The following is a 15,441-nucleotide window of genomic DNA, read 5'->3' as shown; positions in this document are numbered from 1 at the left end:
ATAGTCTCAAAATACATAGTACATAAATAGTGGTCGGCTTCGAGAAACTCAATTTTAGCTAACTTCAGTTGTTAATATAATATATAACTCAAAGGTGACTGACAGTGATATATCAAGGAACAGCCCAAACCATTGGACGGATCGGGCTAAGACTTTACATGCATAAAGCTACTATGACGTAGGCATCCCCTAAGAAAGGATTTTGATAAATTCTACCCTTAAGGGGATAAAATAGGGGATGAAAGTTTGTATAAATGTTCTTAGATTTTCGACTGATTGAACTGAAATTATAGATTGGGGATAAAATTAGTTTGAACCTATAAGTACCGGGAAAATATGTAGCAAGACTTTTATCAAACAGTGGAATTTTATCCTGGAAAACACCTTCACGCGGGCGAAGCCGCGAGCAAAAGCTAGTTTAATAATAATATTCCCCGAAAGTAGCGTGCTTCGCAATAATACTACCTGAATTGTGAAGTTTTAGTAAAATACGTGCAACTGGTTTTCATGTCAAAAATATTTGTGCCTTTCGCAGAAACAGAGTAAATGTTGGTGTAAATTGATATAATATTGCAGTAGGTACCGATTTCTATTTTGTCGAGTATATAAGATAACTTTTTATAAAAAGTTACAAAAGCATATTATGCTAAGTGATGTCCATTGGGTCTCGTGGCTATTGTGACGAAATCTATATCTATACTATTATATAAAGCTGAAGAGTTTGTTTGTTTGTTTGTTTGTTTGTTTGTTTGTTTGAACGCGCTAATCTCAGGAACTACCGGTCCAAACTGAAAAATTCTTTTTGCGTTGGATAGCCCTATGTTCGTGGAGTGCTATAGGCTATATATCATCACGCTATACCCGATAGGAGCGGAGCAGTAATGCTTATCTCAGGAACTACCGGTCCGAACTGAAAAATTCTTTTTGCGTTGGCTAGCCCTTTGTTCGTGGAGTGCTATAGGCTATATATCATCACGCCATACCCAATAGGAGCGGAGCAGTAATGGCTAATCTCAGGAACTACCGGTCCAAACTGAAAAATTCTTTTTGCGTTGGATAGCCTTTTGTTCGTGGAGTGCTATAGGCTATATATCATCACGCTATACCCAATAGGAGCAGAGCAGTAATGGCTAATCTCAGGAACTACCGGTTTCGAACTAAAAAAATCATTTTGTATTGGATAGCCCTTTGTTCGTGAAGTGCTATAGGCTATATATCATCACGCTATGAGCAATAGGAGCAGAGCAGTAATGGCTAATCTCAGAAATTAGGAGTTTGAACTGAATAATTATTTTTGCGTTGGATAGCCTTTTGTTCGTGGAGTGCTATAGGCTATATATCATCACGCTATACCCAATAGGAGCAGAGCAGTAATGGCTAATCTCAGGAACTACCGGTTCGAACTGAAAAAATATTTTTGTGTTGGATAGCCCTTTGTTCCTGGAGTGCTATAGGTTATATATCGTCACGCTATGACCAATAGGAGCAGAGCAGTAATGAAACATGATGCAAAAACGGGGACAATTTATTAGTTTTGAGAGCTTCTGTTGCGTGCGCTGCATAAACGGTTAAAGTTATGCAACAATAATGTATGACGGGATTGTTCCTCTTAAAAAGTTCTACAAAAATATATCATAAAACAAAGTCCCCGCTGCATCGGTCTGCCCGAACGTGTTAAACTCAAAAACTACCCAACGTATTAGGATAAAATTTGGTATGGAGACAGTTTGAGACCCTGGGAAGAACATAGGCATCCGGGAAAATATATAGCGTGACTTTTATAACGGAAAACTTTAGCCCGAAAAACTTTATAACGCGGGCGGAGCCGCGGGCAAAAGCTAGTATAACATAATGATGATGTTTAGGATTTTATGAAATAGGTATTTGATCTCAGTAGGTTTTTTTTATTTTTAAAAACTAAATTTGTTCTACGTGTTTCGCGAGTAAGTTTCATTCTTCCCGATACTGCTTCGAGATATTGATATGGTGCGGATAATTTGACCGCTAACTAACTTAGATAATTAAACATATCTTCGCTTTCACAATTTTTGGATAGATACCTATTACCTGAAATGCACAATGCACATTTGTATATATAAATAATACAACGATAGTTAAAAATATCTTTCAGAGAAGAAGAAAGATACAGATATTTGTGCAACGAGATTAAACGAAGATAATTTCTATGTCAATAATTCAAATGTCATTCCGTGGAGGTATTGTGTTTGAAAGAAAAATATGAATGTCGTAGTGTTCATAACACAAAGGGTAACATAGAGCGAGTGGACATGAATCTGCGTTATTTCAAGGAAATGAAAATGTACTCGTTTGTTTCATTGTGCTGCGCTGAAAGCGCTGGGCACCTCAAGAAAACGACGGCTCAAGGGAGATATTTCAATGAATTCACCGTCTCAGGTTGAAATGAATCGGGCAGACGAAGAAATAATAAAAATGAGTCATAAAAAATTCAGTAATATAAAAGGGGCGAAGAAAATTGTGCTGCGCGGCGTAACATTTAAAGACACTACTATTGATTACAATAAAAAGGCTGGACATCTACTTAACATCGGTCCCCACATAGACTAAAAGAATACAAATGGAAAGGTGTGAGTGAGATAAACCGATCGTGCGGCCATTACTTGTATTTTTCGAGATACCTAATACGCCCACGTTACAACTTTCTAGGAGTTACTGAGTTTTCTACATGCACCTATACATTGCATAGTAAATACCTACAGAAGAAAGACAGTACAGGCGCTTTGTCTCTTAATAAGAAGTAGGTTATTTTTAGTTTAATCTCTATTTGATATTCGTTTTAATAAACCTTGAAAATAGCTAACCGAGTGTCTAGCTCATGTGTGAAATAACACCTGGCATTTGTATTTCCGATACACTACGACGAAATCAAAGATAAATTACTACGAGAAAATTCATTTTATCATTTTTTGTCTGTAAATTCGCGTCGCGGCTTCGGTCAAATGTAATCGGATTGAGTTTTTGTGTATAATTATGGAACCTGTGGCGATACATGCAATGGAAAATTACCGGCATATTTAAAGCAACGTAAATTTACCGAGTTTTCTGTCGAGATAGTTCACCGCACATCTAAGTGATATTTTGTTGATTGTGTGTCATATTTTGCTCCTCGTTATTTGGAATTCAAAGATTGTATTACAAGTTGCGTACGGGTAGAATGCGTGGCGCGCGTGACGCAGTTCGCGTAGCCATAAAGTGTGCCCGTCGCAATTGGTTTCTAGGTGTACTATTGAACGTGCGATTCCCATCTATTATTATTTTATGCTGCATTCATACTCGCATGCGTAGTTACTAGTTAGGGTATAGTGTGAGTGATTTTCGTCTGGATAAGTAACAAAGCTGCTTCTATGTTACAATTACTAGATTGCTTTCATTTTGAAAAAAAAAAATGTTTCTAACATTATAATATGAGTAAAATATAATTGAAGTTTAATTGTACACCTCTTAAATGGTATTAGGTAAGTTTTATTTAACATTGTCATATTGTATGAAGCTTAAATTACAATTGTATTTACTTAGGACGTCTTATTGGTCAACTTAAAGTAGGTAATAAGTGGTATCGTATGGACGGATAGCGTGCCAGAATTATACGAAACATTCAATTAGAAAAATTTAATCTCTCGATACATAATTACTATAGTAGATACATTATGACATCGTCCATGATGGACATGGGCTATAAATATTTTTAACAGCGATAATAATAATAATAATATCAGCCCTGTATTATATACTTGCCCACTGCTGAGCACGGGCCTCCTCTACTACTGAGAGGGATTAGGCCTTAGTTCACCACGCTGGCGTAGTGCGGATTGATAGACTTCACACACTTTCAAAATTCCTATAGAGAACTTCTCAGATGTGCAGGTTTCTTCACGATGTTGTCCTTCACCGTTAAAGCGAACGATAAATTCACAAAGAATACACACATGATTTTAGAAAAGTCAGAGGTGTGTGCCCTTGAGATTTGAGCCTGCGGACATTCGTCTTGGCAGTCCGTTCCACACCCAACTAGGCTATGGCCGCTTACTAGGCTTTCGCCGCTTATCGCTTAACAGCGATAAACCTGGGGCCTTATTCTCTATCCCGCACGTTATTTTAACAGTGCGTAACAAGCACGTAACACAACGCGTCATGTTTAGGACTATAGAAATTTGACTTACAGAATATCATTCCACGCACATTTCTCGAAGATAACATGACACGGCCGCGTTACGCGTTTACACTATCATACAGAATAAGGGCCCTGATCTGTTTTTTTTTTTTTAATTTTTTTATCGGTTTAGGATAACAAACGGTTACACATTATAAAATCTAAAAATAAAATAAAGCAAATATATAAATGCGCAACCAGCACCGTTATCCACAGCATATTTGTCTCTTTGACTCTCAAATTATTTAATGTAAGAATTGAAGTGGTAAAACAGTGATTAGTTAAAACTGTTTACTGAAGTCTGTTAAAGGAGCTAGTTTATCATTCATGAGGAATTAATTTTAGCTATAAAATTCAGCGTTTGATCGAACACTGAAATCCCCGCGTACTACTCAGTGTCAGTAGTGGGTTTTGTAAAGATTAACAGCTTACCCGGAATGAAAGCCGTGAGTTAGATATGGTCCGTACCCCTTCGCTATCTGTTTTAATATTTTTGATCTGTAAAACTAGAAATGTAAACCGTAACACACTTGGAAATTTGTTTAATTTTGTTCTCTACTTTATGTTTACTATCGCCTGCGGTTTCATGTGTTTTAAAAGAGAATCTCAGGGGGAAAAGCATTTTTACTGGATAAGAGTAGCCTATAACACTGAAATAATGTGGCTAATTATGGACGGAATTTTTAGTATCCAGATCAGTAGTTTTAATTATTATTCCCCATATAGGCACAAACTCACGAACATAATACACGAAATAAAAAAAAAATGCGCAAATAAATCTTTCTAAGCTGTGTAGTCCTGATGTTGATATAAAATTCGCATGGAAAAAAACTAGCTTTTGAATATTCAAAATACATTAGGGATATTTCTAGCATATTCTCCAGTTTTTCTTTTTGCAAAAACCTGGTTCGAATGCAAAGAATATTTTTAAAAATAATGAGTTAAATCGGTTTTGCTGTTTTCAAGTAATGCGCTTACCAACGAGCGTTTTGTTTTTTGTATATGAAAATGGATAGACATTCAATCTGCACTATTGGAAATGAAAAATGGCATGATTTCGTTTTACCTGTCTATTTGTAAGCTGAGCAGCTTCTTCATAAAATTTAACAAATTTATTGAATAAAGTATACATTTTAATCAGAATAAATTTTGTTGATTATAAATAATAATAATATCAGCCCTGTATTATATACTGTCCTACAGTTGGGCACGGGCCTCCTCTACTACTGATAGGGATTAGGCCTTAGTCCACCACGCTGACCTAGTGCGGATTAGTAGACTTCGCACACCCTCGAAATTCCTATAGAGAACTTCTCAGGTATGCAGGTTTCTTTACGATGTTTTCCTTCACCCTTAAAGCTAGCGATAATTCACAGAGAATACACACATAATTTTTTTAGAAAATCAGAGGTGTGTGCCCTTGGGATTTGAACCTGCGAACATTCGTCTCGGCAGTCCGTTTCACAACCAACTAGGCTATCGCCGCTTCATTGCCGTGCTGATTATACTTATCACATAATAATGATTTATGCAGATATAGTTATAAATATAATTATTTATCATTAATCTTTATTTCAAGCCGAGAATTCAGGTATTCTAAATGCGTTTAGACATATTTTAATATTGAACAGACCTGTAATATTTAGCTGATATTTGAAATCACATACATTTTATTTGGTTCGGCGTTCCCTTTTCAAAGATAATGGCAACGATGAAAGCGTCTTTGAACTTAATTATTAAAATACGGATAGACTGATGTTGGAATTATTAACCGTGCATTTTTTATATCCATTTAATCTGTTACTGCAAAGATATTGGCATTTTTATTTTTAACCAAAATGATTGTACAACATCTAATGTTATGATCTAGTTTCTTGACTTTTGTAATTAGTTTGGGAAGTTTGTACAACGGTAGTTTTTATGTGCCTGAAATGTACGAGGACACTTTTTGGACGTCCTCATTTGTCTGATAGCCAACACACCTTATGAAATGGTGTAGAGGCAAAAACTATAAAGTACCATAGGCACCATAGGTTAGAAGGCATGAGTGCCTGTTTCTTAGGTGAAAAGTTTCACACTTAACCACTGATGTCAATTTAACGTTTTAGGTATCTATAATATTAATCGTTAAGTTGTCAATCGCTGCCTGTGATGCGAAATTCTCATATCCATAAAATCAATTTTAGCAATTCATCAGTGCATACGGCGGACATGTGACATGAATTAACATTATTTTAAAAGTGACCGTAATTATTTTTTTATTGGGCACAGAGGGTCGGATAGCACGCTTTTGGACGTGTTGTACGCGATGTACTACATTGGGGGCACAAAAAGACGTAATAATCAATCGGCTTCCAACGCAGTGGGATACAGTGTTTTATACATACTATTTAGTGTATTAATTGTAAGTTTTCTGTTTTGTTTTCGCCTCAAATACAATAAAGCATTTAATTTGGTTATAGTAGTAATCTACGACGAATGCAATCATATGAACATATTAATAATACTATAGAGCTACTTGGTTACAGCGTTGAATGCATAAGATAGCCCTTTGTGAGGAGCCGCTATATGTTGCAGGGAATTAGGTGCTAACAGGCAATCGGGTAATGCGGAATGTAATTGGGATTCCGATTGTGCTTGACAACAGTAATTAGGCTGCAATAATATCCTGTCTGTACCAGATGCAAATTAATCTGCCATTACAGACTGTTTCAGAATAGTTAATACAAGTTTATGTACATTATACAAATAGAATCTTGAAAATACTCCTTTATGTCGACTAGTCTTAAGTCCAAATGAATTTTGCCCGTATTGTGCGAATGCAAGCGAAAATAACTCTCTCTATATTCGTCGTAGCTTCATTCTATCGGAAATCGTTTTACTAAATGGCTGAAATATAAAGGTTTTGTACTATCAGCAATGTATAGTTTATGGGTCGATTTTTGAAATGTTGATCTCTGCGTCAATAATCCTTCGAAGACTGACTAACACTTTAATGCAGCAAAACACAATATTTAATTTACTTTACATTAGATTCGAACACATCACTAATACGTCAGTATAACGAAAAACCCAAACTTTGTAATAAGCACACGACCAAATTATTGTCGATAAGGTCTCTTTATGTATACCTACGTATGATATAGTTAGACGTATGCTCATATTCAATGGTAAATTGATGGATGGTACTTCGGTGAAACTCCCCGAATTTAGATGAGCGAAACTATGTAGTCGCCTCCGGGAGCAAATCCCGATTTCCAATTATGATTTCCACGTATGATTTGGTAGATGACAAATATATCTAACAATGTTGTTTCGTACACGTATCGTTATATCCTAGATGACTTCATTTGAATATTAGAATTATCACGTATACTATATTTACGTTTTCATTCTTTTATAGTATTCAATGTTCATAAATATTGTTAATAGATTTCTATAATACTTATTTAATTGTTTCTTTCTTTGAACATAATAGTTAAAGAAAAATCTATAAAGATTTTCACAGTTTAGACAATTTTGGCCAGTGACAGAAATTTTGATGCTGTTAATGAAGGGCCTGGCCGTAAAATGTATTTGTTAAATTTCAACCCTTTTGCACTAAGGTAGTTGTGGAACGATATGCTGCAGACGAAGGTATTTAGAAACCGTAGCATCGCGCCTCTTAGATATTAGCATTGAACGACTAGACGCTAATGTAAAATCCATCCCCCCATAACTAGATATTTGCGCGCTAATATAAAACTGTGTGTTAAAGCTTACATCTTCCATATTATGGAGTACTAACGCAAAGTGCAAACACAAAGCTACTGACGCGACAATATTGACGCGTGCATCTGATGCTCGACCGATATTCGAAGGTAGATATTTACTGTAAGATTTCGTTGCTAACATTTCCTTTTGTAGAATAAATTTTACCACAATTTGGCAAGTTTTTAAAAACACAATTATATTTGCAGATGTTGGTCCACGTCGCGGTCGCTCGACGACAACGGTAAGTTATGCTTGAAAACTATGTGCTTTGGTTGTTTTATAGCCGCACTCGCCGTTCCGCTTATCATATTTTTTAAGGCACTTTCATACTGAATGCACAAGTGTTGTTGACTCGATAAACTGCTTGCATTCGTAACTTTAACCACACGCAATATTGTGGCGTAAACACAGAAAGCGGGGACAACTGTGAGTGCAATCGAACTTGACTGAAGATAACTCCGCTTGAGTAAGCCGGCTGCATATTGTGCAGATACAGGTACTTTGTGCAGTTGAGTATATCGGCAGTAGGCATGCGATCCGTCTGATAATAGCTTCAACGCGGGTTGTGGCAAACCGTCTATAAACTTTAGTGTTCGTGAGAAGTATTCCTTTACGTAATTTACAATGGCTCGTAGGCTACGTCAGTTGCTGTCAGAAAAGCTTAGTGCGTTAGTATTTCTTATGAACACTTTAATGTTTAAATATTATGATTTGTAACGAACGGCCCATACGGTACCTACTTCGTATTTTAGTTTGCTAGAAATGAAAGGAAGAGCTAACTTCATTCCTCTGTGTTTTTCGGAACATAATAATCAAGTGCATATTAATACAATGAAGTCTGAATCCGCGGTCTCCATTAATTTCTGCTGCATTTCAATGAATGCCGTTGTTTTTGGACATTGGATCAGGCCGCAATACGACGTGATGTAAATACTAAGGGATCGAAATAATCACCGTTTCTGACAACGATGTGCTTGGTGTATCTAATTTATAAACAAATATAGCATGATTATTATGTTGTATGTGTACTCTAAGATTCCCATGTAATGTGGTGTATCATTACAAGACAAATGATGTGTTATGTCTTCTCTTAATTATTTGTAAGCTTTAATTTATTTATTATTACCATATTGGCAGGCTAGGTTGTCGAACGTATATTATTTGATATTAAGATAAAATACGTCTTCATAACTGCGTATGTGATTTGTTGAAGTCACTACTTGCATATATTTTTTAAAGTGGATTCGAGATCTGAAGTGATGAAGTGAAGCAACTACATCGACAGTGGTTTCATTTGAAAGCACTTCGGTTGCACATTGCAATATTATTGTAGTTTTAGCCCAGATAGATTTTCCTTTCACTAAAATTTTGCCACAAAATAACATCTTGTCTTCACTATACCTTCGTCAAGAGAAATTGGTCTTACTAATGTTTCTCTGTGGTGAAACGTCATTTTCTATTTTATTGATTTAGAAATATTTTAAATTACCTAATTATTCATGACTACTTTATGGCTGTTTTACTTTAGAAGCACTTTCTGTAAATTGTAGTAGTACTTACTTTGATGTAATAAATACCCTATCGATTCACTCGAGCAAAACTCAGTCGGCCAGATTCCATTTTATTACATAAGTTATCTAGAACTTCTGTCTTTGTAATATTGTTCGAATTGTGTCTCTGTAGTCGAAGTGGTTGTCGAGAGGCAACACACTCAAAGCGACGCTCGAAGTGTTACACACGCAGCCACTTTTTGGTAGAGCTCGGATGTAGAGCTCACAAAGACCTTATTGATCCGCAGCACATTTACGCTCTACTTGATTTAAAATTGCTCAATCCTTTTAAATTATACAATAGTACGTTCTGCGACCTGTGCATTCGAATGCATTATGTAAAAAATATACGAACAATATTTTAGTATCACAACGCACGGACTTGCAAATGTGGTAAACATGCCTAACAGGTGTCATTTGGCGAACCGATGCACTCACTACATTATTGAACATCTCGTTCTGAAGTATAAATATTTGATGTTGTATATCCTTTGAATAAAACATTTGCGTGCGCCGCAGGTACTTCGTTTATGCTTCGTTGAGTTGTGTCGGATTATTGGAAAACGCCAACTGAACTGCACCGATACGCTCTGTATTTATCAAATACAGGCAAATCAAATGCAGAACAACGGATTGATATTGTGATATCTTCGGTGAAGTAGGCGCTTCCACTACCGCTCGAGGTTTCAGAATAATGCTTATAGTTTGCTTCGGAATACTAATCGGGTAATAATAGGAATTTGATACCATTAGATTGCATTTTTGAGAATGGCTGCGCAAAAATAGTGCCAATTGTTTCGTGTTAAATACGAATTTACACTTTGTTTCATAATATCTTTGCCTCTAATAAGTCATATCTACAGCGTGACATAAAACTCGAATTTATGTCATCTATACATTTCCTCTGACAACTTCATATTATAAAATTTTAGATACTTATTAGAATGCTGGGCTTGCAATTTGTATCTTATAAATATAAATGTTGGATGCCAATTGATAACGATATTGAACTTTTTAGTCGTATTTTTTTTTTATTTCTGTATTATATGTATTATTATTAGACATTGGCCTCAAAAGGAGGAAAACATAATCATATTTAGGTGTTGTTAATAGGCTTACAAAGACGACTTACATATCAAATGTTACGGACATTAATTTATAAGTAAAATTAGTAAAATTGAATGAAAATAATAATTATTATTGTACTTTAAATAATTATTAGCAAAATGACAAGCACGCATGACGTGTCGTAGGAACGAAGCTATTTTTTATCCATATTGAAATGTGCCGAATATTCTAATATTCGCCGGTACAGTTGTTCGGGATAAGCCCCGAGAGCGATGTTAGCAATAAATATACTTCTGATATATTAAAAAATGTAATTCTCAAACATTTTATGTGTCATAACGTGCCAAAGATATATTTCATAATAAATCTTGCCGTTGGTGCTACGCAGGTTATTTGAGATTTGATTTTTTGTTGGCGTCAATCCGTCTAGGTTATTCGGAGTCTTCGTTCCGACTAACAGTTTACAGTTGCGTGTCAGTATTTATATTTAGAATTTCATTGCTCCACTTTATCATGATTATAGTCCTATAATTCTTTCGTTGTGGCTCCACACGGCAGTATAACTAATACAATTTGTTAACACCTCGCAGACTACTACGTTCGTTTTATTTTATTTAACGCCACAACACAGGACAAAGAAGCCTTCTGTGCGAAGATAAAGGAGAGTATAATATAAATAACGGATGACACGGAAAATTGTATTTTTATATTAACTGGAATCCACTGCAAGTAATTATAGTAGTTATTTAATCCCTTTTTTTACCTGATGTTTTTTGTGGATCAGGCGATATTTAGTGATCTTCACTACCCATAAAAAAACCCTCAATTCCGCAAGAATCGTGGATTCGTTGTCGACATAAAAAAATATAAGGACTACGAACAGGAGGCCGTTGTTTAGGGCTCCAGAAAACTCGTTCACTACACGAATAGCAACAGCAAACAACGGCGTCACGTTGCTTCAAAGTTAACTCAATACGGGTTACAGTTGAACCGATTATAACTACATATTAAGATTGAATTATTATGCATATTCTATCTCTATGTCCCCTGGTATTGCAGATATACATGGACGGCGGTTATAACTTACTGTTAGGTGAACCGTATGCTCATTTGCCCCTTATAAAAAATATGAAAGCAGTGTGACATCAAACTAACACAAATAGCAGAGTCAGTTATTACTGGCCGTTGTTTGTGTTTTAATTGTGCTCTACCTACATGAAACCGTACACTTTCATAAGTACGCGAATGAAATTATTATGATACATACGTCAATAATCAATACGATGTGGCGCAACTGATCTAATAATTGGCAGTCATTAATACATGGCGTTCGGACCAAGTACCAGAGGGTAACGTCATGAGGTAATTTGTTTTATTGATCGAATATTACACCAACTTACTATTATTCGTAGATCTATTATAATAAATACTGCAGAGTGCAGTTCCGCCAGCACTATAATTATAAATTTTATATCCCTTCAATCGGAATGTCCTTTTTGACGCACCTGTAGTTGTTGACGTAGTAAAAGCCGGTTCCGAGAAGTAAAGACTGAGAAATTTTTACAATTGTCCCAAAACACTGATTCAGTGTAAGTCAATGCGTGTGCAGTGCTTCGTCTCTTAGTTAAACACTCTGGATCGGCGATTAAGATTTTTTTTTGCGTACATGGGCAAAAATATTTCCACAACCTTATAATTTAACAGAATTTATATTATAGCGTATAATATTCATGTTACAAAGTAGCTATCAACTAGATCATTTAAACTCTTGACTTTCTCCATCTGAGAAACCTCATGATATTCGACCAGTAAAGTATATGCACCAAAATTGTATTCCTTAATTCTGATTTAAATAATATTATTATACCGCATGAGAAACTAATAAATTGGATACTCGTGTAACAATGGCCGACAGCTTTTAGTCAGAAATTTACCTTTCAGACTGACGTTTCCCAGTGGAGTTTATTTTTGGATTTTATCGACTTCGAGTGTTATACGAGTCATACGACTGATTGAATAGAGGGGAAGCATACAGGGTTTATTACTAGGATTCTCGTGATGTAGGGCGGGGCCGTAATTACGTGAAACTGCCCACCGTATGCAGCTGCATGGCTCTTAGCTAGATATTAATATTGGTAGCATGTTGATTAAAAGCTCTACAGATAAACATGTATTGGTTTATTTCCACACAATAATTAGAACTACATTTGTGTACATGTTTTCAGTATGTAGATTTTGTACTATATGAAATACATCAAATAACTATTATGTAAATATTATTTGTATATTTTATATAGTGCTCGCACGGTGTTCGAAATTCGACCGTAATTCGTAAAAACTTAAATGTGAATCTTATTGAAGTTCTTTTGGTGAACGAGTATACTTCTGTAATATTAGGCGACATTTTCTTTTCACATTAATAGATGTTTTATTTTTAATTAATTTAAATTTTGCTAAAGTACTTGTACACGTTTAGAGTTTAATGTATAATATGCTATGATGCTATTTCTGTCGTATAATTACATAATATCTACTTTGTTTGCAGTGAATATATTCGGAAAGGAGCTCGCGAGCTCATTTAGCAATTTCATTTAATAAAACAAAAGAATGGTTTGTGCAACAGAACGTTAAATTCCGTATTTAATTTTAATTGAAATAGTGCTGTACATAGAAATTGGAATAAACGCTACACTCTGTACATTGCTTTAATATATTCACATAATTATCGCTATTCCGAATTTAATTACATCCCTTTCCAGTCGAGGTATTAATTTTGTATCAATTAATATAAAACACATACTGCAGGCAGAGTTTCGACTAAAATTTTGTGTAATTTATGCATAAGTAAGTTGAAAGTTTAGTGTCCGCTCGAGGGAGCACGATCGCAGTTTGGAAGTGTTCCACTAATCGCGATCGTTAACTCTTGTTAAACGGCTAATTACGCTAATTTGTACTAGTTTAGCCATTGGTAGTTAAGCACTTGTAAGTCTTTACCGCGTGTTTACAATCAACCAAATGGTAGTCTGATGTTTGCTTCAGTATTTATACTGGTTGTATGTTGTATATTGAACAATACGAAGGATGTCATGTACTTCCGGATAATGCAGTTACTTGCCATTTTCATTCAATCATGGCAACAGAGGTATATTTTATTACAGTAGTTTTACATTTATCCTCGAATACGGCGTGGACGTGAAAGATTTGAGTACTTAACAAATGTTACATCTGCTGCGGATTAAAACTACTCTTCGCTTTGAAACGATTTAAAAATGTTCTCCGTTTCTTCCATTTTATTTGCATGCGATGTATACTCTTTGCTCAGCACTTGGATATCACGTATAAGACGGTTTTTTACATTAATGGACTTGTGAGAAAGATACAGTGCACCGTTCCATTAGTGCTAATGACGAAAAGGTTTGTTAAGTTCGAAAATAAAATTCGCAATGTAATGGAAACAGTGATACCTTGATAGGGAAGATACAGACATAATATTTACCAATATTTTGAGACTAAAATGATAAAAAAAAAACACAAAAGGGTCACTAGCACGTTTTTATGTTAGTTAATATTGATTTTTAACAATAATTAAAAAATTAAGGTAACGTGAAACATAAGGTTTTAACCAATCAGCGTCCAGTGACATCACATTTGTTATGACAACTTGTATAAGGTTATAGTTAAAAACGTGAACATTATTTAATTGCAAAAAAAAATAGAACAAAAATTGTAGTTGGGTTTATTAAAGCACACTCCACAAATCTACCGGAAGTTACTGACTTGGGTGTAATTTTTTTCTTCTCGGAACATTGTGGATTCTCCATTTTTGATTAGCTCATACTAACATTAAGGTATTTATAAAAAACTTACTCGAAATCGATAATGCGAAAAATGTTTTAATTTGCTTAAGGTGTTGCGGTATTTCGCAGGAATTTTATGATTTATATTTTTTCGCTGCGTGAGCAACTTTTTTACATTAAGTTCATAATATAAGAGCCCTGTCAGATAAATAATAATAATAATGTATTACTTGTAGCGGTTACATTTTACAAGGAAAATAGGGAGACGACATTTTGTAAAAAAACACATGTACATTTTTTTATATTTGGTATCTATTCAATCTTGCGGCGACAAAATATAAGTATGTGGTATTATTATATGTAAATCACTTGAGGTGCGTTGTTGTTGCGTATCATGCACGTGTTATCTACCGGTCACACTCGACTATATCACGTACTTGACTTATGATTACACGAAGAGTTTTATATCAATCGCGCAGTGGATGGTGTCGTTTCAATATCCACCTATCCCCGGCGAATATGTCGCACTGAATACCTATTAGTATTAATAGTAGAATTTAGAATCAATGACTATATCATCGTTTAAATTATCGATAAAACTATTTTTAAACGGAATATGGCGTTAAAATAACAAACTTAGTCCGCATTCGAAGGCGGCATTAAAGTGTTGAGGGAAATTTTTAAACTCATTATACTTTGACTGTTCGGAAAAAGACAGGTTTGGACTTTAACGCGCATATCGTGTAAAGTTAGCTGCAACGAAGTTTGCCGACACCCCCTTTGTTCTCCACTCTCTTGTAGTTTGCTGTCTGCATTTTCCACTCAAGCTTTATCTGAGTATAATTCTTTGCGGCTAATTAATGTCCTACGTGTGACGCAAAGTGGATAGTGCTAAAAAGCTCTTAAACGAACAAAATTCTACTATAAAGTTTGAAGGTCACTTTACAGAAGTTATTTGATTTTTAATCATCTTATTTCTACGCGACGTTAACGACTTTGCGGGAAATTAACTACGGAAGTAGAAAACTTTGCGATCATTCAATTTATCTTCGAGATATTGCATGGAACTTTAGCCAATATAAAA

General features: G+C 35.1%; 1 protein-coding gene across 5 annotated transcripts in view; it reads left to right on the top strand.

The window, feature by feature from the left end:
• LOC115446032 (neuronal calcium sensor 2) overlaps nucleotides 1-15,441 on the top strand; it is a 168,819-nt gene that overhangs the window by 61,272 nt on the left and 92,106 nt on the right. For 4 of the 5 annotated variants that reach the window (XR_005113224.1, XR_005113222.1, XR_005113223.1 and 1 more), the window contains exon 2: nucleotides 8,149-8,183. The exons of the other annotated variant lie outside the window; for it this stretch is intronic. Coding sequence is in view for 1 of the 4 variants with exons in the window: in XM_037444024.1 (XP_037299921.1) it covers nucleotides 8,149-8,183 (35 nt within the window). In the remaining 3 variants the exon portion in view is untranslated. The remainder of the gene's footprint in view (nucleotides 1-8,148; nucleotides 8,184-15,441) is intronic. 5 annotated transcript variants of the gene reach the window in all.

Source organism: Manduca sexta, chromosome 27 (genome assembly GCF_014839805.1).
Source record: "Manduca sexta isolate Smith_Timp_Sample1 chromosome 27, JHU_Msex_v1.0, whole genome shotgun sequence".
Classification (NCBI taxonomy): Eukaryota; Metazoa; Arthropoda; class Insecta; order Lepidoptera; family Sphingidae; genus Manduca; species Manduca sexta.
This window is presented reverse-complemented; position numbering and strand designations above follow the sequence as displayed.